The sequence below is a fragment of the Mirounga leonina genome, unplaced genomic scaffold (assembly GCF_011800145.1).
Source record: "Mirounga leonina isolate KUSES-001 unplaced genomic scaffold, KU_Mleo_1.0 Mir_114, whole genome shotgun sequence".
Taxonomy (NCBI): domain Eukaryota; kingdom Metazoa; phylum Chordata; class Mammalia; order Carnivora; family Phocidae; genus Mirounga; species Mirounga leonina.
In genome coordinates this window covers 13129446-13154758 of record NW_023270265.1, presented here as the reverse complement: position 1 = coordinate 13154758, position 25313 = coordinate 13129446, and the positions used below count along the sequence as shown (strand labels likewise).

The window sequence follows — 25313 nt, the reverse complement described above, 5'->3', positions numbered from 1 at the left end:
GGAGGACCACAACGACCACACGGAGGACCACGACGACCACACGGAGGCCCACGACGACCACACGGAGGACCACGACGACCACACGGAGGACCACAACTCCCACGACCACACGGAGGACCACGACGACCACACGGAGGACCACAACTCCCACGACCACACGGAGGACCACAACGACCACACGGAGGACCACAACGCCCACAACGACCACACGGAGGACCACGACGACCACACGAAGGACCACAACGCCCACGACGACCACACGGAGGACCACGACGACCACAAGGAGGACCACAACAACCACACGGACAACCACAACAACCACAACGACCACAACAACACGGAGGACCACAACGCCCACGACAACCACACGAAGGACCACGACAACCACACGGAAGACCACAACGCCCACGACGACCACACGGAGGACCACGACGACCACACGGAGGACCACGACGCCCACGACGACCACACGGAGGACCACGACACCCACGACGACCACACGGAGGACCACAACGACCACACGGAGGACCACAACGACCACAAGGAGGACCACAACCACCACGACAACCACAACCACCACCACAACTACACGGAGGACCACCACACCCACGACAACCACACGGAGGACCACAACCACCACCACGACCACACGGAGAACCACAACGCCCACGACAACCACACGGAGGACCACAACCACCACCACGACCACACGGAGGACCACAACCACCACCACGACCACACGGAGGACCACAACGCCCACGACAACCACACGGACGACCACAACGCCCACAACGACCACACGGACAACCACAACGCCCACAACGACCACACGGATGACCACAACGCTCATGACGACGACACGGATGACCACAATGCCCACGACGACCACGTGGACAACCACACTGTCCACAGTTGTCACACAGGAAATGACTGAGACCTCAGTTGTCATACCAAAGACCACAGTGCACATGTTTGTCACAGAAAAGCCTATCCTTGACACATCTCTCCTATACCCAGTGCTCGTCCCAACCCTGCTCATTATCCCGGTGCTGATCTGCTGCATCTGCTGTTGCATGAACGTGAGTGAGCCCTGCCCGCACAGCCTGTGACACGGGCCCTCCCCAAACTACAAGGGACCCGAGCCATTCCACCCCCATATTCTGCCTGTGGGCATGTTCCCATCAGCAACCAGGTCTTTGCATGAGCAAATAGAAGCACAGCTTGCCTTGTATTCCCAGGCAGAGATTCAGCCTGTGTCTGAGGGACCACCTGCCTCACACATGTCTCTAGAGGGGACCTAAGAGCTGCCCTGGCCTCTGGGGAGAAGCCACCAGGGAGGCCACACAGCTGCCAGGCTTCTGGAAGACTCAGGGAGGCCAACACCAGAAGAGGCCTCTGGTGCTGAGGGAAGAAGGAGGGCCCTGCAGGAGGCACTGAGGGCTCCAAGGGAGAATCCTGCCAGCTGGGAGGATCCCTGACCTCTGGGGCAGCTGAGCCTTGGACCCCAACAAGGATCTCTGCCCTCGTCCAGTGGGTCTGGCCTTCCTTCCTCAGCCATTACTCAGGGCCAGGGCACGCTGGGCCACAGAAGGACAGGAATGGAGCTGCCACCAGCCTTGCCCTCAGGAGTTCACAGTCTGGTGTCTGGTCTGGATTGGTACCTGGGGGTGGAGGGTAAATGTCACCTTCATAGGGTGTGGCAAGGAGAGCCCTAGCAAAGGACAGACACTGGCCTTGGGGGAGGCAGGAGGGCAGATGCACTGGCTGCTGGGTTTGCAAGGGCCCGGGCCAGAGCTGGTGAAGGAAGAGGAGATGGCAGAGGTAGGAAAGGACAGAGCAAAGCTGCAGGACACAAGCAGGTCCCATTGCTGCGGAGGGGGAGCTATGAGGACAGAAGGTGGGGTTGGGCGCTGCCATCGCACAGGAGGGGCCAGAGAGGGCTACGGGGACTTGGGAGGTAAGGGGTAGGAGGCGAAGTGGGGCGAGTTCTCCTGTCTTCGTGTGATGGAAGGGCTGCTGATGAACACTACCAGCTGGGGTGCCTCTGCTGGGGACCAGGCAGCCTAGTCTGGCTGTCTCCCAGTGCACCCTCCAGGGAGGTCTGATCCCCTTTGATAACCCAGGAGCCTGGGGCTCAGGGTGGTGCAGCTGGTTGGGCAGAGACCCATGGGCAGTGGGCTGGTAGATTGACACCCAAAGCTCACGTTCTGTCCAGCTGCTGCTGAGTAGGGTCCCCTCCTGTCTGCATGGTGGAGCCTGCAACCTCCATGCCACTCTAGCCCGCGTTTATGTCTCTTTAACATTCTAGACTGACAAGGAGCCACCACCAGTGGAGAAAATAGAAAGGGTAAGTCATGATTTTGGTCCTGATGTGGTCAGCATGCCCGATGCCCACATTGAACTTCACACAAAAGGACTCCTGCTGCCTATGGGATATTTGTTCCCCTTTCCCCCACACCTCCCAACTAGCTGGGCTGAGAGAGCAGGCAGAAAGAAGAGGGTACCGAGGAATACAGAGGGGCCTCAGGAGGACTTGGGACTCAAAACACCCTTCCCAAGTATGCAGCTCTGCTGATCCAGGGCTTTGTCACCGAATTAGCAACTTGAGGTAGCCTGTTTCAGCAAGTGCTCTGATCTTTATTAAAATATAGGGACTTTGGGTCAATTTCCACAGGACTGTTTGAGAGACTCAGGTGAACTTTTAGAAAAGGAGCCTTAGATTTCAAAATTTGGTCCTCTGCCCAGGCTCTGATGTATATTGGGCTGCATATCATTGATCTCCATCCCGGTCCCCTGGCAGGGCCAGGGGCTTGGCTGGAGTTGGGGATATTGGAGGGTGTCTTGCCTGGCATTGAGCTGTGAGGCAGGCCCAGCCCAGGTGAGCACAGAAAGCCAGGGTCAGGGGAGCAGGCTGTGGATCCCCCAGGGTGGGGGCCCAAGCCAGGTCCCAGAAGAAGGAGTTATAGTGGGGACACAGTGTTCTGAACAGGGGCACCTGAGCCTGAGGGCTGGTGGGAAGCAGGCCTCACTGCCCGGGGCTGTGCAGGGACTAGGTGCAGTGCTACCTGCTGAGAATGGATCTGCCAGGGTCAGGTGAGTGCAGCCCTGTCCCTTGCAAATGCTCCCACGTGGACAGCCCTCCTGTACACTGTGCAGCCCTAAGACCGGGCTTTTCTACCACAGGCAGCCCCAGGAGACCAAAGGGACAGGATAGAGTTAGTCAGCCTTTTGGGGGAAGGCCATATTTGCAAATACATTGAGTTTCCTTGTTTTTCCCATGGAGAAACTGTCACAGAGCAGGGTGCTCCTCATTTGTCCTCGAAATCTCGCAGCAGTGCACTTGTCCTGAGTGGCCGCTACCAGGAGCTGGAGCAGCACAGGTCATGTGTCTGTGCCCAGGAGCTGCCAGACAAAAAAGCAAGCTGTGCTTTCTCTTCCTAGGAGTCAGAGACGTGTATACAGACATGCAACATGGTGATTGTCCCTTGTTGTAGGTACCAGCAAGACAACGTGAGACATATCGAGGTAAGAAGAGCACTGGGGAAAATAAGTCAAACAGAGAAAGACATGTATCATATGATATCACTGATATGAGGAATTCTTAATTGCAGGAAACAAACTGAGGGTTGCTGGAGTGGGGGGGGGGTGGGAGGGATGGGGTGACTGGGTGATAGACACTGGGGAGGGTATGTGCTCTGGTAAGCGCTGTGAATTGTGCAAGACTGTTGAATCTCAGATCTGTACCTCTGAAACAAATAATGCAATATATGTTAAGAAAAAAAAGAAGAAGAAGAAGAAGAAGGTAGCAGGAGGGGAAGAATGAAGCGGGGGAAATTGGAGGGGTAGACAAACCATGAGAGACGATGGACTCTGAAAAAGAAACAGGGTTCTAGAGGGGAGGGGGGTGGGAGGATGGGTTAGCCTGGTGGTGGGTATTGAGGAGGGCACATTCTGCATGGAGCACTGGGTGTTATGCACAAACAATGAATCATAGAACACTTTATCTAAAATTAATGATGTATGGGGATTAACATAAGAATAAAAAAAAAAAAAAGAAGAGCACTGGGGAGGGTGCTGTGACCTCCAGGCTGGGCTGAGGAAGAAAAGGGAGCAGCCCATTCATGGACCATATGAACCGTGGCATTCAGGGAGATGACGTTTATGGAAAGTGACATTGATCCCTTGGCACTAGAGAAAAAGCACAGGGCATCCTGATCCCCGGGCCCAGGAGAGAACAAAAAGTGAGGGCTCCTGCCACCGCCACCATGTGGGGCCCAGCACTAGGGTCTCCCCCTTGGCACAGGCCCAGGTTTGCAGAAGCTGGCGGCTGGCTACAGCCTGCCGGTCCCGGGCTCTCTCAGAGCTTGTCAGCGGCTCCAGCAATGGCTTCAGTCTCACCCGCCAGCAGGTGCATGAGCAAACACAGGCTCAATCATAAGCAGGCTCCTGTGGGTCAGAAACAACATCTTCTACAGGAAAATTCTGAGCAAGGTTTGTTCACTATTAAAAGTATCCAGAAACGCCCGTGGCTCCTGCGAGCCTTGCACGAGTCCGCTCAGCAGAGTGAGGGACTGAGCTAACTCCATTGTCCTTGGGGCCCAGTGACATGGAGGGACCAGGGCCTCATGGAGGAGGAGGCCTGAAGGAAATGTCCTTACCCCAGGATGCACTGGGCCCCACCCAGGGAGGGAGCTCCCAACCCTGCAGAGGGTGGTGTGAGGGCAGGGATGAGGAGGCCCCAGGCAGTACATCGAGAGGAAGACATGTTCCAGATTCCAAAGCAATCTGCAGTGACACTCCTGCCCTCAAACCACAAGGCCACCAGGCCCCTGCCCCAGGTAGAGGCTGCAGTGCTGTCTCAGTGTGTTCCTGGGGACAGAGCCCTCTGGGACCATCTCAAGCCAGAGAGGACTCTACCCCTCTCGAGGTGACCACCATGCCTAGAGTCTCCTCATGGCCACATCTGCTTTTCAGGACAAACTGGATACCTTGTGTGACTTTGTTCAAACCTGCAATCAGCTGCCGTTGATGAGGTGTCAGCCTAGGGACCAGGTAAGCAGGGGCACAGGGATGCTCCCCATGGGGAAGGAGGACTTTGCTCTTTGCCCTTGACAGTTGCACTCAGGGACTGTGGGTCAGGGATTGTGTCTAGGCATCTGCCAGGGAGGATGCCAAGACATGGAGAGGTGGTGCTCAGGAGCCTCCCAGGCTGATTCTGGACATGATGCCTGCATTTTCATGCATATCCTCTCCAAATAACAGGAAACTTTCTTATGACCCAGGGCCTCCAAACTTAAGTCAAAGAAGCTGTAGAGGGAGGCCAGCCAGAGAGTTCTCCTGGCCCCTATCCATCATCCCTCCCTATTGAGCACCACCCCCCTGGGGGGTCTGCTGGCTGCCCTCATCCACTGAGACTCTCCTGGGCGGACTCATGCATTGTGGGGCACTTACAGCTGCCCACGGCTCTGCCAGGCTCCTGCCATGCCAGCTCTAGAGTTGGCCCAGTCCTCTCTGGAGCCAGGAGGGGCCCTGTTTGTGTGCCAATGGCAAATAACCGTCCAAGAGGTCAGGAAAGGAATGGAGGCCACCCAGAGAGCAAGTTCGGCACCCAGGGCTGTCTGAAGTCAATCCGCTCATCCTGAGCAGAGCTGGGAGCTCATAACTAGGCCCTGTAGGAGGGGGCTCCCTTCCCACTCCTCTGTCCCTTCCCATCTGACTTTGAGGGTCAAAGCCTGTCCAGGGCCCCTTAGTCAATAGAGAGCTGGGCTCGGAGAGCCACTCCCTCTCCTGCCTCCTGAGTCTGCACACCTCTGTGGATGAGATCCTCACTGTGGCCTGAGCCCCTTGGAGAACACACACAGCACTGCTGAGAGCTGGCAGGGAGTGGTGTGCAGGATCTGAACACTCAGCACGAACCCTGAACCCCGAACGGGGCTGTGCTCTGCGGGCTCAGTCTGTTCTTTCCTCCAGTGTTGTGAATGGCTATGTTTTTACTGTCGGTCCTCTGGTGGGCAAGGGTGCTACTTTCCTGTGGCTGCTGTAACAAAGTGTCACAAACTTAGCAGCTGAAAACCACAAGTTTTCAGTCCTGGAGTCCTCACAGCTCTGGAGGCTGGAAGTGTGAAACCGTTTTCCTGAGCAGAAATCCAGTTCTCACCAGGACCGTGCTCCTTCTGGAGGGTCTGACTGTAGACAATCCCTTTCCTGCCTTTTCCACTTCCGGAACTGCAGTCCTAGGGTTCTCTGGCTCCTGGCCCCTTCTTCCATCCATATGCCAGCAGAGCAGCACCTTGAATCTCCCTGTTTCACCCCTCCCATCACCTTCTCCTCTTCTGTGGGTAGGTCTCCCTCTCATAGGAACCTGTGCTCACCTGTGGGCCCATCCACATAACCCAGGATAATCTCATCTCAAGGTCCTTAACTTAATCACATCTCAAAGGTCCTTTTCCAGTGTAACCCAAAACAGCCACAGGTTCCAAAGACCAGGACCTGGATATCTGTCAGGGCTGTTATTCAAGTGACTACAGCAAGCCAGTGACCTAGAAGCTCCTTTGAGAGCAGGGACTGTCCTATCTGGCACTTTGCATTTCGTGTGGCACATAATGAGCAGAAGGTCATGGGGACTTGGAGGTGCAAGTGTGCATGGTGTGTGGGGGTGTGCAAGGACCACACTAAGGAAGGGCCATGCACAGGGGCTTTACCCAGTCAGTGTTCCTAAAATTGTGGTTGCCTTGTGCCAGTAGGTTTGTTTGAATTAAAGCCAGACCCTGTGGTCCTAGAAGAACTGCTCCCTGGAAGGGAGCTGGGGGTCTGGGAAAGGCCAACATGGTCTCCCTCCTCTCAGGTTTGCTGCCTGTGGAAAATACAGGCCCTTTCTTATCCACTGTCTGTATCTCCTGGAGCTAGAGGGGCCAGAGATGCTGTCAGAAGCCAGCGTGCCCAGGCCCCCCTCCCTGGCTTATCTGAGCCTTTCAGCTGGGAGTTCTCAGCTGATTCAGGGCTAGGGGCAGGAGGGGATGAGAGTAAACTAGGGGCAGATTTTACTGTCCTGAAGCATCTGTATTGTTCTCATCCCAAGCCAAGGAGTTCAGGTTGACTGCTGCCTCCACAGCCCATCACCCACCCGAGGGTGCCCCCAGCTTCCCTTGCCCTGGGGGCCCAGAACCTGGCCTCACGGTTGTGGTGAGAACTCAACCCTTCAGAACACAATCACTGAAAGAACCTGGGCAAGGCTTGTGCTCCTCAGCTGTCAGGCTTTGTTCTCATTCCTGAGGCTCCCAGTCCAAGGGGAAGCAGACAAGTTCAAAACCAGAACAGAAGGAATCCAGAGTCAGAACACTGGGGCTGCCTGGGGGAGGCAGGGAAGATTTCCAACACCTGAAATGAGTCTTGAAATAGCAGCCCAGCCTGGAGGCCAGCACCCAGGGAGAGGAAGGGTATCAACAAGGTCCTACCATGTTGGTCTTGATGGGTCATGAGGTGGAACCCCCTTGAGCCAAGGACACCAAAGCATTCTGGTTCCATCTCCAATGCCTTCTTGATGACCTTCTCTCTATTCTCTTCCCTACAGGGTTGGTGCTTCAACTTCACCCCAGTGAAGCCCCTCTGCAGGCAGTTGCCCTGCCTTCCACCCAACCAGGGATGCTTCCCCCTCAACAGCTGCTGCTCAGAGTGCCAACACCCCCCAACCATATACTCCCACCCACCCTCCAGGATGCTGCCATTGATCTCTCCCTCTGCCGAGGCACTCTGCAGACCTACTTTGTCACTCCCACCCCCATAGTCCAGCCTCTAAAGCCCCCCAAACCCAAGACTGTTAGGAGCCCTTTGTGTACTGAATTGGACATATATAGAGTCTTGATATATGGTCAAAGGAGTTAGAATTGTTGGTGATCAACAAGAGAGTTTGTTACAGCATCAGTCCACTGTATGAGATGTATCTGTAGTGTTCTTGTCAGGATAAAGGACCTTGCTGTCTACAGATGCAGACATGGATGCCTCCCACTCCCTGCAGGTTGGTCTTCATCTGTCATGAAGGACCTGGATGCATGGGATTTGGTCCAAATTTTGCTCTTTGAAAAAAGCCCAAAGCGTCTTTGAAATATGAATACAACCTGTTTCCCCATTCACTGACTGTTTTAATCTCTTGGGAAGTTTACTTAATATCCCAGTGCTTTAAGGACAGGTCATTTGAAATCATCCCATTGGAAAAACAAAAAGAAAAAAGGACTTAAAAGGAGCAAAGAAATACAATGGGACATCATCAACAGAAACAATGTTTTAGAATCCCAGAGTGAGAAGAGAAAGAGAAAGATACAGAAAGGATATTTAAAGCTAAATGGCTGAAAACTTATCAAATGTGGAGAGAGAAATGGAAATCCAAATTCATGAGGCTCCAAGGCCCCCAAACTGGTTAAACAAGATAGGGCTATACCAACACACCTTGCCAAAACTGAAATGCAGAGGGAATTGTGAAAGCAGCAAGAGAAATGTGAGTCATCACACACGGGGAGTCCTCCCAAAAGACTTAAGGTGTATTTCTCAACAGAAACTTTGCAGAAGAAAGAAGGATGATAGAGTCAAATGTGTAAGATAAAAAGTGCCAACCAAGAATAGGATACCCAGCAAACCTATTATTCTGAAATGGAGAGAGAAAAACATAACAAACAATAGTTGAGTTCATAACCAGTAGACCTGCCTCCCCCAATATGCTAAAGAATATCCATGAAGCAGACGTAAATGATCATAATTAACATTGTGAAAACAAAAGAAAGTGTTTGCAAAACTCATTGGTAATGGCCACCATATTGTCAAGGTGATAGTCTCTAATATTGTTATGGTGGTCCATAATTACCTAGAACTCTAGTTAAAAGGTTAGAAAATGTATAAAATAAACAAAACCATCATAACTTGTTATTGGTTAAACAATATTTAAAAATAGGTAAATTATAATATCAATTACCTAAAATGTGAAGGACAGATAAATGTAAGGATAAATTTATGTATGCTATCAATAAGTTGCTATCAGCTTAAAATAGGATGTTATAAAAATAAGATATTTTATGTAATCCTTCACACAATTACAAAGGAAAAACCAAAAGAGATAAGCAAAAGTTATGAGGGGGGCCTGAGTGACTCAGTCAGTTAAGTGTCTGCCTTCGCTCAGGTCATGATCCCAGGGTCCTGCAAGCCTGCTTCTCCCTCTCCCTGAGCCCACTTCCCCTGCTTGTGCTGTCTCTCTCTCTGACAAATGAATAAATAAAGTCTTTAAAAATATATATAAAAATTAAAAAACAAAAGTTACGAAATAGGAATCAAAGGAATCAAAGCATATCCCTACAAAAAGTCGTCAAACAACAAAAGACAGCAAGATAAGAAACAAGAAACGTATAAATAAAATTAAATGGCAATAGTAATAAATAATTCCTTTAATCATAAAATAATTAAATTCTTTAATCAAAAGACACAGAATAGCTGAATGGGTAAAAAAAAAAATAAGATCTGGGGCACCTGGGTGGCTCAGTTGGTTAAGCGACTGCCTTCGGCTCAGGTCATGATCCTGGAGTCCCGGGATCGAGTCCCACATCAGGCTCCCTGCTCAGCAGGGAGTCTGCTTCTCCCTCTGACCCTCCCCCTCTCATGCTCTCTCTCTCTCTCTCATTCTCTCTCTCAAATAAATAAAATCTTTAAAAAAAAAAATCTAAGAATATGCTGCCTATAAGAGATTCACTTTAGCTTTATTTTTTTTATTATGTTAATCACCATACATTACATCGTTAGTTTTTGATGTAGTGTTCCATGATTCATAACACCCAGTGCTCCATGCAGAACGTGCCCTCTTTAATACCCATCACCAGGCTAACCCATCCTCCCACCCCATACCCCTCTAGAACCCTCAGTTTGTTTTTCAGAGTCCATAGTCTCTCATGGTTCATCTCCCCGTCCAATTTCCCCCCCTTCATTCTTCCCCTCCTGTTATCTTCTTCTCCTTCTTCTTCTCCTTCTTCTTCTCCTTCTTCTTCTTCTTCTTCTTCTTCTTCTTCTTCTTCTTCTTCTTCTTTTTTCTTCTTCTCTTCTTCTCTCCTTCATCGTCTTCTTCTTCTTCTTCTTTTTTTTAACATATACTGTATTATTTGTTTCAGAGGTACAGATCTGTGATTCAACAGTCTTTTTTTTTTTTAAGATTTCATTTATTTATTTGAGAGAGAGAGAACACATGAGAGGGGATAGGGTCAGAGGACAAAGCAGACTCCCCGCCGAGCAGGGAGCCTGATGCGGAACTCGATCCCGGGACTCCGGGATCATGACCTGAGCCGAAGGCAGTCGCTTAACCAACTGAGCCACGCAGGCACCCTGTGATTCAACAGTCTTGCACAATTCACAGCACTCACCATAGCACATACCCTCCCCAATGTCTATCACCCAGCCACCCCCTCCCCCCACCCTCCGCCACTCCAGCAACCCTCAGTTTGTTTCTTGAGATTAAGAATTCCTCATAGTGTGAGGTCATATGATACATGTCTTTCTCTGATTGACTTATTTCACTCAGCATAATACCCTCCAGTTCCATCCACGTCATTGCAAATGGCAAGATTTCATTCTTTTTGATGGCTGCATAATATTCCTGTGTGTGTGTGTCTGTATCCATTTATCCATTCATCTTTATCCATTCATCTGTCGATGGACATCTTCACTCCCTCCACAGTTTGGCTATTGTGGACATTGCTGCCATAAACATCAGTGTGCATGTACCCCTTTGGATCCCTACATTTGTATCTTTGGGGGAAACACACAGTAGTGCAATTGCTGGATCATATGGTAGCTCTATTTTCAACCTTTTGAAGAATCTCCATACTGTTTTCCAGAGTGGCTGCACCAGCTTGCATTCCACCAACAGTGTAGGAGGGTTCCCCTTTCTCCGCATCCCACAACATCTGTCATTTCCTGACTTGTTAATTTTAGCCATTCTGACTGGTGTGAGGTGATATCTCATTGAGGTTTTGATTTGGATTTCCCTGATGCCGAGCAATGTTGAGCACTTTTTCATGTGACTGTTGGCCATTTGGATGTCTTCTTTGGAAAAATGTCTGTTCCTGCCTTCTCCCCATTTCTTGATTGGATCATTTGTTCTTTGGGTGTTGAGTTTAACAAGTTCTTTATAGATTTTGGATACTAGCCCTTTATCTGATATGTCATTTGCAAATATCTTCTCCCATTCTGTTGGTTGTCTTTTGGTTTTGTTGACTGTTTCTTTTGCTGTGCAAAAGCTTTTTATCTTGATGAGGCCCCAATAGTTCATTTTTGCCCTTGCTTCCCTTGCCTTTGGTGATGTTTCTAGGAAGAAGTTCCTGCGGCTAAGGTCGAAGAGGTTGCTGCCTGTGTTCTCCTTTAGGATTTTGATGGACTCCTGCCTCACGTTTAGGTCTTTCAACCATTTTGAGTCTATTTTTGTATGTGCTGTAAGGAAATGGTCCAGTTTCATTCTTCTGCATGTGGCTGTCCAATTTTCCCAACACCATTTGTTGAAGAGACTGTCTTTTTTCCACTGGTCATTCTTTCCTGCTTTGTCGAAGATCAGTTGACCATAGAGTTGAGGGTCCATTTCTGGGCTCTCTATTCTGTTCCATTGATCTATGTGTCTGTTTTTGTGCCAGTATCATACTGTCTCGATGATGACAGCTTTGTAATAGAGCTTGAAGTCCGGAATTGTGATGCTGCCAGCTTTGCTTTTCTTTTTCAACATTCCTCTGGCTATTCGAGGTCTTTTCTGGTTCCATACAAATTTTAGGATTATTTGTTCCATTTCTTTGAAAAAAGTGGATGGTATTTTGATGGGGACTGCACTGATTGTGTAGATTGCTGTGGGTAGCATTGACATCTTCACAATATTTGTTCTTCCAATCCATGAGCATGGAACATTTTTCTATTTCTTTGTGTCTTCCTCAATTTCTTTCATGAGTATTTTATAGTTTTCTGAGTATGGATTCTTTGCCTCTTTGGTTAGATTATTTTCCTAGGTATATTATGGTTTTGGCTGTGATTGTAAATGGGATCGACTCCTTGATTTCTCTTTCTTCTGTCTTGTTGTTGGTGTATAGGAATGCCACTGATTTCTATGCATTGATTTTATATCCTGCCACTTTACTGAATTCCTGTATGAGTTCTAGCAGTTTTGGGGTGGAGTCTTTGGGGTTTTCCACATAGAGTATCATATCATCTGCAAAGAGTGAGAGTTTGATGACTTCTTTGCTGATTCGGATGCCTTTTATTTCTTTTTGTTGTCTGATTGCTGTGGCTAGGACTTCTGATACTATGTGGAATAGCAATGGTGATAGTGGACATATCTACCGTGTTCCTGACCTTAGAGGGAAAGCTCTCAGTTTTTCCCCATTGAGAATGATATTCGCTGTGGGTTTTTCATACATGGCTTTTATGATATTGAGGTATGTACCCTCTATCCCTATACTCTGAAGAGTTTTGAACAAGAAAGGATGCTGTACTTTGTCAAATGCTTTTTCTGCATCTATTGAAAGGATCATATGGTTCTTGCTCTTTCTTTTATTAATGTATTGTATCACGTTGATTCATTTGCAGATGTTGAACCAACCTTGCCGCCCAGGGATAAATCCCACTTGGTCATGGTGAATAATCCTTTTAATGGACTGTGGGATCCTATTGACTAGTATTTTGGTGAGAATTTTTGCATCTGTGTTTATCAAGGATATTGGTCTGTAATTCTCCTTTTTGATGGGGTCTTTGTCTGGTTTGGGGATCAAGGTAATGGTGGCCTCATAAAACGAGTTTGGAAGTTTTCCTTCCATTTCTAATTTTTGGAACAGTTTCAGAAGAATAGGTATTAATTCTTCTTTAAATGTTTGATAAAATTCCCCTGGGAAGCCATCTGGCCCTGGGCTCTTGTTTGTTGGGAGATTTTTGATCACTGCTTCAATTTCCTTAGTGGTTATACGTCTGTTCAGGTTTTCTATTTCTTCCTGGTTCAGTTTTGATAGTTGATACATCTCTAGGAATGCATCCATTTCTTCCAGATTATCTAATTTGCTGGCATATAGTTGCTCATAATATGTGCTTATAATTGTATTTCTTTGGTGTTGGTCGTGATCTCTCCTCTTTCATTCATGATTTTGTTGATTTGGGTCATTTCTCCTTTCTTTTTGATAAGTCTGGTCAGAGGTTTCTCAATCTTGTTAATTTTTTCAAAGAACCAGCTCCTAAGTTTCGTTGATCTGTTCTACTGTTCTTTTGGTTTCTATTTCATTGATTTCTGCCTTGACCTTTATTATTTCTCTTCTCCTGCTGGGTTTAGGCTTTATTTGCTGTTGTGTCTCCAGCTCCTTTAGGTGTAGGGTTAGGTTGTGTATTTGAGACCTTTCTTGTTTCTTGAGAAAGGCTTGTATTGCTATATACTTTCCTCTTAGGACTGCCTTTGCTGTATCCCAAAGATTTTGAACAGTTGTGTTTTCATTTTCATTGGTTTCCATGAATTTTTTAAACTCTTCTTTAATTTCCAGGTTGACCCATTCATTCTTTAGTAGGATGCTCTTTAGCCTCCATGTACTTGAGTTTTTTCTGACTTTCCTCTTGTGATTGAATTCTAGTTTCAAAGCATTGTGGTCTGAAAATAGGCAGGGAATGATCCCAATCTTTTGGTACCAGTTAAGACCTGGTTTGTGACCTACGATGTGATCTATTCTGGAGAATGTTCCATGGGCACTAGAGAAGAATATGTATTCTGTTGCTTTGGGAGGGAATGTTCTGAATATATCTGTGAAGTCCGTTTGGTCCAGTGTGTCATTTAAAGTCTATATTTCCTTGTTGATCTTTTGCTTAGATGATCTGTCCATTTCAGTGAGGGGAGTGTTAAAGTCCCCCACTATTATTGTATTGTTGTTAATGTGTTTCTTTTCTTTTATTATTAATTGCCTTATATAATTGGCTGCTCCCATGTTAGGGGCATAGATATTTACAATTGTTAGATCTTCTTGTTGGATAGACCCTTTAAGTAGGATATAGTCTCTTCCTCATCTCTTATTAGAGTCTTTGGTTTAAAATCTAATTTGTCTGATATAAGGATTGCCACCCCAGCTTTCTTTTGGTGTTCATTAGCATGGTAAATGGTTTTCCACCTCCTCACTTTCAGTCTGGGGGTGTCTTTGGGTCTAAAATGAGTCTCTCACAGACAGCATATCAATGGGTCTTGTTTTTTTATCCAATCTGATAGCCTGTGTCTTTTGATTGGGGCATTTAGCCCATTTGCATTCAGGGTAACTATTGAAAGATATGAATTTAGTGCCATTGTATTGCCTGTAAGGTGACTCTTACTGTATATTGTCTGTGTTCCTTTCTGGTCTATGTTGCTTTTAGGGTCTCTCTTTGCTTAGAAGACCCCTTTCAAGATTTCTTGTAGGGCTGGTTTCATGTTTGCAAATTTCTTTTGTTTTTGTTTGTCTTGGAAGCTTTTTATCTCTCCTTCTATTTTCAATGACAGCCTAGCTGGATAGAGTATTCTTGGCTGCATATTTTTCTCATTTAGTGCTCTGAATATATCATGCCAGTCCTTTCTGGCCTGCCAGGTCTCTGTGGATAGGTCTGTTGCCAATCTAATGTTTCTACCATTGTAGGTTACAGATCTCTTCTCCCGAGCTGCTTTCAGGATTTTCTCTTTGTCTCTGAGACTCATAAGTTTTACTATTAGATGTTGGGGTGTTGACCTATTTTTACTGATTTTGAGAGGGGTTCTCTGTGCCTCCTGGATTTTGATGCCTGTTTCCTTCCCTAAATTAGGGAAGTTCTCTGCTATAATTTGCTCCAATATACCTTCTGCCCCCCTCTCTCTCTTTCTTCTTCTTCTGGGATCCCAATTATTCTAATGTTGTTTCATCTTATGGTATCACTTATCTCTCGAATTCTGCCCTCATGATCCAGTAGTAGTTTATCTCTCTTTTTCTCAGCTTCTTTATTTTCCATCATTTGGTCTTCTATATCCCTGATTCTCTCTTCTGCCTCATTTATCCTAGCAGTTAGCACCCCCATTTTTTATTGCACCTCATTAATAGCCTTTTTTATTTCGACTTGGTTAGATTTTAGTTCTTTTATTTCTCCAGAAAGGGTTTGTCTAATAATTTCCATGCTTTTTTCAAGCCCAGCTAGTATCTTTAAAATCATCATTCTGAACTCTAGTTCCGACATCTTACTAATGTCCGTATTGATTAGGTCTCTGGCAGTCGGTACTGCCTCTTGTTCTTTTTGTTGAGGTGATTTTTTCCTTCTTGTCATTTTGTCCAGAGGAGAATAGATGAATGAGAGAACAAAATGCTAACAGGGTAACAACATCCCCAGAAAATATACTCTAAACAAATCAGAAAAGACCTGAAACCAGGGGAAAAGAAAGGGAAAGAAAGAAAAAAGAAAAAGATAAATGTAAAAACAAACAAAAACAGAACAAAACAAAAATACAAAATATGATCAAATAAGATCAGGCTGGTGCATAGATCAGTGCCACACACTAGATTTTGGGTGTATTTTGGTCTGTTAGAAGAAAGTGCCTTCCAAAATTTTAAAGAAAGAAAAACTTATATATGTACAAAAATAAGTGTTAATACGATGAAGGGATGGAATGTGACTGTAAAGATGAAAATTATAAAAGATTTTATAAAAGGAATTGATAAAATAAGAAGTTGTTTGAAAAAAGAAAGAAGAGGATTTAAAAAAATGGAGAGAATGTGATCAGTCAGGAGACTAGAAGAAAGCCATACACTAGAGATTTAGGGTATATTTTGATCTGTTAGAAGAAATTGTATCTCAAAATTTTAAAGAGAGAACAACTTATATATATATACCAAAAATAAGGGTAACTACTATGAAGGGATAGAATATGACCCTAAAAATGAAAAATAAAAATGTTTTTTAAAAAAGGGACCAGTGATGGGTATTAAGGAGGGCATGTACTGCATGGAGCACTGGCTGTTATACGAAAACAATGGATCATGGATCACCACATCAAAAACTAATGATGTATTGTATGGTGACTAACATAACATAAGAAAATTTTTTAAAAAAAGGGATTGATAAGATGTTGGTTGAAATAGGGAAAAAGAAAAATTCCAAAAAAAAGAAAGACAGTTAAAAAAAAATAACTTTGGGCACCTGGGTGGCTCAGTCAGTTAAGCGACTGCCTTTGGCTCAGGTCATGATCCTGGAGTCCCTGGTTCGAGTCCCGCATCGGGCTCCCTGCTCGACAGGGAGTCTGCTTCTCCCTCTGACCCTCCCCCCTCTCATATACTCTCTATCTCTCATTCTCTCTCTCTCAAATAAATAAATGTAATCTTTAAAAAAAATTAACTTTGAAAGACTAAAGAATCATGGTAAAAAAGCCATGGATTCTATGTCAAGTATTCCCCTAGTGCTGGAGTTCTGCTGTTCTCATTGATCGGTAAATTTGGTCTTGGCTGGTTGTTCTGCTGATCTTCTGGGGGAGGGGCCTGTTGCCGTGGTTCCCAGATGTCTTTGTTGGAGGCAGAATTGCCCTGCCCTTGCTGTTCCGGGCTAAGTAATCTGCTCAGGTTTGCTCTCGGGAGCTTTTGTTCCCTGCAAGCTTTCCGTCCAGCTTTGGAGGACGAGAGTGAAAATGGCGGCCTCCCAATCTCTGCCCTGAAGGAGCCAAGAACCTGGGGCCCCACTCCTCAATGTGCCCCCAGAGAAAAGCAGTCAATCACTCCCATCTCCCTGGTCTCCAGCCTCACTCCGTGCTCACCCGGCCTGTGACCGAGCATTTCTATCTCTGGCACCCAACTCAGAATGGAGTCTCCAAACCCAGCAGATCCCTGTGGTGTGCTCCCGTGCTGTTCCTCCTGGGGGAGGAAAGGGAGTCCCCCCGGATCTGTCACTTGTTGGGTCCCTACTGGAGGAGCAGTGGCCCGACTGTGCTGCGGATCATGGTTTATGGCAACCCCGAGCTGAGAGCCCGCGCCTCAGCTCTGTCTCTGCACCCGGCTTCCCCACTCCGATACCTGGGAGCTCTGCCACACTCAGGCACCCCCGGTCTTTCTGTGACCCCGAAGGTCCTGAGCCACACTGTCCCAGCGAGGGTTCCACCCCCCGCTTAGCCACTGGAGTGACGTCTTCAGTGGAGCTGACTTCTAAAAGTTCCGATTTTGTGCTCTGCTGCTCTATCACTTGCCAGAAGCGGCCGTCGGAGGTCCCCTCCCCCGCCATCTATTCTCCTGAATATCGCCTCCGATTCACTTCTCTACACGTCCTACCTTCCAGAATGTGGTCACTTCTCTGTTCAGAGAGTTGTTGCTATTCTTTTCTTCAATCTCCTGTTGAGTTCGTAGGTTTTCAGAATGGTTTGATCCCTATCCAGCTGAATTCCTGGGACCAGACAAAATCCAGGTCTCCTACTCCTCTGCCATCTTGCTCCACCCCCTCACTTTAGCTTTAAATACACATAGAGACTGACAGAGAAGGGATGGAGAAAGATATTTTAAGCAAACGGTCCCAAAAGACAGCATTGATAGCTATACTTCTATCAGACAAATAGACTTTAAGCGAAAAATGGTCAAGAGACAAAGACAAAGAGACTGTATAATAATAAAGAGGTCAATGTATCAAGAATATACAGCAATTGTACTTATTTATGCACCCAGCATTGGAGCACCTAAATATATAAAGCAATTTCTAACAGAACAGAAGGATAAATAAACAGCAATACAATAATAGGTGAGGGCCTCAATACCCACTCTCAACAATGGAAAGATCATCCAGACAGAGAATCAATAGGGAAACAGTGGATTTGAACAACACTGTAGACCAAACAAGGTCTAACACACATAGCCATTACAAGCCAAGCAATAACAGCAGAATACACATTTTTCTCAAGCAGCTATGGAACATTTTCTAGGATAGATCATATTTTAGGCCACAAAAATAGTCTTAACAAATTTAAGATGATTCAAATCATTTCAAGTATCTTTTCCAACCACAATGGTATGAAACTAGAAATGAGTAACATGGGGAGAGCTGGAAAATGTTCAAACACATAAAGATTAACCACCAAACACTGAGCACCCAATGAATCACAGAAGAAATCAAAAGGAAAACACAGAAACATTTTGAAAAACATCATTGGAAACACAGTATACCAAAATATATAGCATGCAGCAAAAGCAGTTCAAAGAAGGGAGTTTACAGAAATAAAGGCATATACCAAGAAAAAAGGAATACAGCATCTGAAAAACCTTACCTTACACCTAAAGAACTATGAAAAAAACTAGGTGCGAAGTTAGCAGACCTTATAAAGAAATAAAGATTTCAGTACAAATAAGTAGAGAACAATAAAACTGTACAAAAGGTTAAAGAAATGAAGACTTGGGGTTTTTTTGAAAAGATAAACCACATTGGCAAACCTCGGACTAACCAAGAAACTAAAAAGAGGACCAAAATTAAAAAAAAAAAAATTATAAATGAAAGAGAAGACATTACAACTGATACAGGAATACAATAGATCATAAAACACTATGAACAACTACAAGCTGCCAAATTGGAAAAATTCGAAGAAGTGGAAAATACAACTACCAAGACTGAATCACAAATAAATAGGATATCTTAACAGACCAATAGTGAGTAAGGAGATTCAATCAGTAGTTGAAAATCTTCCCAAGAAAAGCCCAGAACCAGATAATTTCACTGGTGAATTATACCAAGCATTTATAGACTTAACACCATTTATTCTCAGACTCTCCCAAAACACTGCAGAGGAGGGAACACTCTTAAACTTATTTTTCAAGACCAGTGTTACCCTGATATTAAAGCAGATAACAACACTACAAGAAAAAAATAGACCAATATCCCTGGTGATTATAATACAAAAATTCCCAACAAAATACTAGCACAGAAAATTCAGCAGCATATTATAAAGATCATAAGCCATGATCAAGTGGGATTCATTCCTGGAATACAAGGATGGTTCAACATACATAAATCAATAAATGGGATACATCTCATTAATAGAATGAAAGAAGAAAATCATATGATCATCTCAATAGATACAGAAAAAATCATTTGACAAAATCAATATCCATTCATGATATAAACCCTCAACAAATTAGGCATGGGAAAACCATACCTCAACATAATAAAGGCCATGTATGACAAGCCCCCAACTAACACCATACTTCAACACTAAAACGTTGAAATCCTTTCCTCTAAGATCAGGAACAAGATTGCTAGCCCATTCTCACCACTCTTATTCAATACAGTCCTAGAAGTCCTAGCCAGAGCAATGAAGCAAGAGAAATAAAAGGCATCTGAATCAGCAAGGAAAACATAAACATGTCTCTGTTTGCAAATGATGTGTTATATGTAGAAAATCTTAAAGACTCCACCAGAAAACAGATTTCATTAAATTCAGTAAAGATGCAGAATACAAAATAAACATTCAAAAATCACTAGTGTTTCTATATACTAACAAAGAATTACCTGAAAAAAATAAAGAAAGCAATTCCATTTACAATAGTATCAAAAACTATAAAATACTTAGCAAAAAGTTTAACCAAGGACACGAAAAGATCTCTACACTGAAGCTACAAGACATTGATGAAAGAAATTAGAGCGTAAGACATAAATAAAAGCAAAAATGAACTATTGGGACTTCATCAAGATAAAAATCTTCTGCACGACAAGGGAAACAGTCAACAAAACTAAAAGGCAACCTATGGAATGGGAGAAGACATTTGCAAATGACATAACAGATAAAGGGCTGGTATCCAAAATCTATAAAGAACTCATTAAACTCAACACCCAAAAAACAAATAATCCAGTCAAGAAATGGGCAGGAGACATGAATAGATACTTCTCCAAAGAAGACATACAAAAAGCTAACAGACACATGAAAAAATGCTATACATCACTTGTCATCAGAGAAATACAAATCAAAACCCCCTTATACCAGGTAGAATGGCAAAAAATAGCAAGGTAGGGAACAACGAATGTTGGCAAGAATGTGGAGAAAGGGGAATCCTCTTAACACTGTTGGTGGGAATGCAAGCTGGTACAGCTACTCTGGAAAACAGTATGGAGGTTCCTCAAGAAGTTAAAAATAGAGCTACCCTATGACCCAGCAATTGCACTACTGCGTATTTATCCCAAAGATACAGATGTAGTGAAAAGAAGGGGCCCCTGCACCCCAATGTTCATAGCAGCAATGTCCACAATAGCCAAACTGTGGAAGGAGCTGAGATGTCTTTCAACAGATGAATGGATAAAGAAGATGTGGTCCATATATACAATGGAGTATTACTCAGCCATCAGAAAGGATGAATACCTACCATTTACATTGACATTGATGGAACTGAAGGGTATTATGCCAAGTGAAATAAGTAAATCAGAGAAAGACAATTAGCATATGGTTTCACTCATATGTGGAATATAAGAAATAGTGCCAAGGATCATAGGGGAAGGGAGTGAAAACTGAAGGGGAAGAAATTAGAGAGGGAGACAAACCATGACAGAGTCTTGACTCCAGGAAATACACAAGGTTGCAGAAGGGGAGGAGGGTGGGGAGTTGGGGTAACTGTGTGATGGGCATTAAGGAGGGCATGTGATGTGATGAGCACTGGGCATTATATGCAACTAATGAATCACTGAACACTACATCAAAAACCAATGATGTACTATATGTTGGTTAATTGAATTTAAATTTTAAAAAAAGAAACACAAATACCACAAAAAAAAGACATAAACACATGGAAAGATAACTTGTGTGAATGGATTGGAAGAAGTAATATTGTTAAAATGACTATGATTCCTAAAGCCATCAATAGATTCACACAATCCCAATTAAAATTCCACAGGCATTTTTCATAAAAACAAAGAAAACTTCTAAAATTTATTAGGAATGACAGATGATTATAAGTAGCAAAAGCAACCCAAGAAAGAGCAAACTGTGAGGCATTACAATTCCTGATTTCAAACTATATTACACAGCTATAGTAATTAACATAGTAGGTACTGGCTTAAAAACAGACAAAGAGAACAAAGGAACAGAATTGATTCCCAGTAATAAACCCTTGGGTGTACATTCAACTAATATTGAAAAGAGAGCCAAGAATACTTAATGGAGGAAATATAGTTTATTCAATAAATGGTGCTGGGAAAATTGGACATTCAGATGCAAAAGAATGGAAATACACCTCTAATTTACACCACTCACAAAAATGAACTTGAAATGGATTAAAGACTTAAATATATAAATTCTGGGGAAGATGGAAGAGTAAGAGGACCCTAAACTCATTTCATCCCATGGTTACAACTAGATAGCACATCAGAGCAAACAAACCCAGAAAAGGACCCAAAGACTGGCCAAACCTCCACAACTAAATGTAGAGAAGAGGCCACACTGAAGAAGGTAGAAAAGGCAAGGACTTGTTGGGAACCTAAACCTTGCCAGTCTCACCATTGGAGGGAGGGAGCCACAGGTGCAGAGAGGGGTGAGAAACAGACTAGCACACCGGTGAGCCTACATGTGGAAGACAAATTCCCATAGCATTTGGCTTTGAAAATCAGAGGGGCCAAATTGCAGAATTTCGTGAGTGCTTACAACCAGCCAGACTTAAAGCCTGGAACTTTAAATCAGCCTGCTTGGCTCTGAGAGAGCCCAAAAGGTGTTAGGAAGCTGAGCCCCTGCCCTTAAAGAGAAGAGACAATATTGCAAAACACCCACAGAGCTACAGCTCGAAGTGACTGTTTGGAAGACACCAAGGGCTTACAGGAGGGAAAGTTAGTTACTAATCTCAGAGTTCACTAAGGGACTTCTCCGGGAACGAAGGACCTGGTAGGTGCCGTTTCCCTCCCCCACCCCTCATCACAAACACACGGTCACCTGCGGGAACCAGTGCTGCACCTACTCTCACTACCTAACTTGCTTACACCACACCACAGCCCGCTAGCCAGGCCTGCCTCAGTCCCAGTGCTACAGATGCCCTCCCCCCAGAAGACCTGCACAAACCTTGCCAAGGCTGCATCTCCTGACCTCCCATGGAGGACGAGTGCACCTTGTCAAAATGGCACACACTGCTCATGCTTTGATGAGCACCCCAGCTGGCCCAGGCCTCTGTGATGGCTGTGCATCCCTGGTGGAGGAGGAACATCACCACCTAGTTAAAGGTGCATGTCTCAACCACTACTTCGAGAGTAAAAGAGGTAGCTGACTTTCCTAACACAAAGAAACAGACAGAGAGGTAGGTAAAAGGAGAAGACTAAGGAATGTGTCACAAATAAAAGGACAGGACAAAACTACAGCAAGAGACCTAAGCAAAATGGATATAAGTAACATGCCTGATAGAAAATTTAAAGTAATGATCACAAAGATACTCACTGGACTTGAGAAAAGAGTGGAGGACATCAGTGAGACCCTTAAGAAAGATAGAACACCTAAAAAAGAACCAATCAGAGATGAAGAATATAATAAATTAAAAATGCACTCTGTGGAATAGAGAGCAGGCTGTAAGATGCAGAGGAACAAATTAATGAACTAGAGAACAGAGTAATGGAAAGTAAGCTGAATAAATGAGAGTAAAAAGAATTATGCAAAACAAGAGTAGACTTAGGGAATGCAGTGACTCCATCAAGCCTAGTAACATTCACATTATAAGGATCCCAGAGGAGAAGAGAGAGAAAAGGGGGCAGAAAACTTATTTGAATAGCTGAAAACTTCCCTAATCTGGGGAAGGAAACAGATGTCCAGGTCCAGGAAGCACAGAGATCCCCCAACAAAATCAATCCAAAGAGGTCCACACCAAGACACAAAGTATTCAAAGTAGCAAAAAGTAGTGATAAAGAAAAACACTTTTAAAGCAGCAAGAGGAAAGATCATTACTTACAAGGGAAACCCCATGAAGCTCTATCAGGTGGATTTTTCAGCAGAGACTTTGCAAACCAGAAGACAGTGGCATGATATATTCAAAATGCTAAAAGGGAAAAGTCTACAACCAAGAATACTCTATCCAGTAAGGCTATCATTCAGAATAGAAGGAGAGATAAAGAGTTTCTCAGACAAAAACTAAAGGAGTTCATGACCACTAAAGCAGCTCTACAAGAAATATTGAAGGGGACTCTTCAAATGGAAAGGAAAGATCATAAGCGAGTGTGTAAAACATGGGTAACAAGAAGCAGTAAAAATAAATATTTCTGTAAAAAATCAGTCAAGGGATTCACAAAATAAAAGGCTATAAAATATGACACCATATACCTAAAACATAGGGGAGTGAGGAGTAAAGAATGGGTTTGAACTTAAGCAACCATCAACTTAATCTAGACTGCTATGTGCAGAAGATGTTATATACAAACCTAATGGTAATCACAAATCAAAAACCACTAGTAGATATGCAGAGACTAAACAGAAAGTAATCCAAGTATATCACTAAAGGAAACCAGAAAACCATGAAAGACAAAGAAGATCAGAGAAAACTGCAAAAACAACCACAAAACAAGTAACAAAATCATAATAAATATTTATCAATAATTACTTTGAATGTAAATGGACAAAAGACACAGGTTGGCAGAATGGATTAAAAAACAATAAGACCCACTTATACACTGCCTACAAAAGACTCATTTCAGACTAAAAGACACCTACAAATTGAAAGAGAGGGGATGGAGAAACATTTATCATGTAAATAGACATCAAAAGAAAGCAAGAGTAATAATACTTCTATCAGACAAAATAGACTTTAAACAAAGACTATAAAAAGAGACAAAGAAGGACACCATATAATAATAAAGGGGACAATCCAACAAGAAGATATAATCATTGTAAATATTTATGCACCCAACATGGGAGCACCCAAATACATAAAACAGTTAATAACAAACATAAAGGAAGTAATCCAAAGTAATACAATCATAGTAAAGGACTTTACCACTCTATTTACATTGATGGACAGATCATCCAAACAGAAAATCAACAAGGAAACAATGACTTTTGAATGACACACTGGACCAGACAGACTTAACAGATATATTCAGAACATTTCATCCTAAAAAAGCAGAAAACACAATCTTTTCAAGTACACATGGAACATTCTACAGAACAGATCACATATTAGGCCACAAAACAAGTCTCAGCAAATTCAAAAAGACTGGAGTCATACCATGCATCTTTTCTGACCACAATGCTGTGAAACTAGAAATCAAGCACAAGAAAAAAATCTGGCAACAAATTAGACAACCTAGAAGAAATGGATAAATTCCTAGAAACATATAAACTACCAAAACTGAAGCAGGAAGAAATAGAAAATTTGAACAGACTGATTACCAGCAAGGAGATTGTCTCGGTAATCAAAAACTCGCAACAAACAAAAGTTCAGGACTAGATGGCTTCACAGGCAAATTCTACTAAACATTTGAATGCAAAAATCCTCAACAAAATACTAGCAACCAAATCCAACAATACATTTAAAAAATAATTTACCATGAACAAGTAGAATTTATCTTGGGACGCAAGGATGGTTCAATATTTGCGAATCAATATATATATCACATCAATAACAGAAAGGATAGAAACCATATGATCATTTCAATAGAAGCAGAAAAAGCATTTGGCAATGTACAGCATCCATTCATGATAAAAGACCTCAACAAAGTAAGTTTAGAGGGAACATACCTCAACATAATAAAGGCCATCTATGAAAAACCCACAGCAAACATTATATTCAATGGGCAAAAACTGAGAGCTTTTCCTCTAAGGGCAGGAACAAGACAAGGATGTCCACTCTCACCACTTTTATTCCACATAGTACTGGAAGTTCTAGCCAAAACAGTCAGACAATAAAAAGAAATAAAAGGCATCGAATTTAGTAAGAAAGAAATAAAACTTTCACTATTTGCAGATGACATGATACTCTATATAGAAAACCCTAAAGACTCCACCAAAAAAACTAGAACTGATAAAAGAATTCATTAAAGTCACAGGATATGAAATCAATGTGCAGAAATCTGTTGCATTTCTATACACTAATAATGAAGCAACAGAAAGAGAAATTAAGAAAACAATCCCCATTTACAATTGCACCAAAAATAATAAGATACCTAGGAATAAACCAAAGATGTGAAAGAACTGAACTCTGAAAACTATAAAACACTGATGAAAGAAATTCAAGACAACACAAAAAATGGAAAGACATTCCATGCTCAGGGATTGGAAGAACAAATATTGTTAAAATGTTAAAATCTATACTACCCAAAACAATCTACAGATTTAAAGCAATCCCTATCAAAATACCAATAGCATTCTTCAC

The 25313-nt window shown here is 43.8% G+C and overlaps 1 protein-coding gene across 1 annotated transcript in view; it reads left to right on the top strand.

The window, feature by feature from the left end:
• The window catches only part of ANTXRL (ANTXR like), a 29233-nt gene extending 21103 nt beyond the window's left edge, over window positions 1–8130 (top strand). The window contains exons 13-16 of the mRNA XM_035023531.1: window positions 2309–2347; window positions 3442–3525; window positions 4975–5052; window positions 7571–8130. Of these exons, the coding sequence (XP_034879422.1) occupies window positions 2309–2347; window positions 3442–3525; window positions 4975–5052; window positions 7571–7783 (414 nt within the window). The 3' untranslated portion in view covers window positions 7784–8130. The remainder of the gene's footprint in view (window positions 1–2308; window positions 2348–3441; window positions 3526–4974; window positions 5053–7570) is intronic.
• Window positions 8131–25313: the final 17183 nt, after the last annotated feature.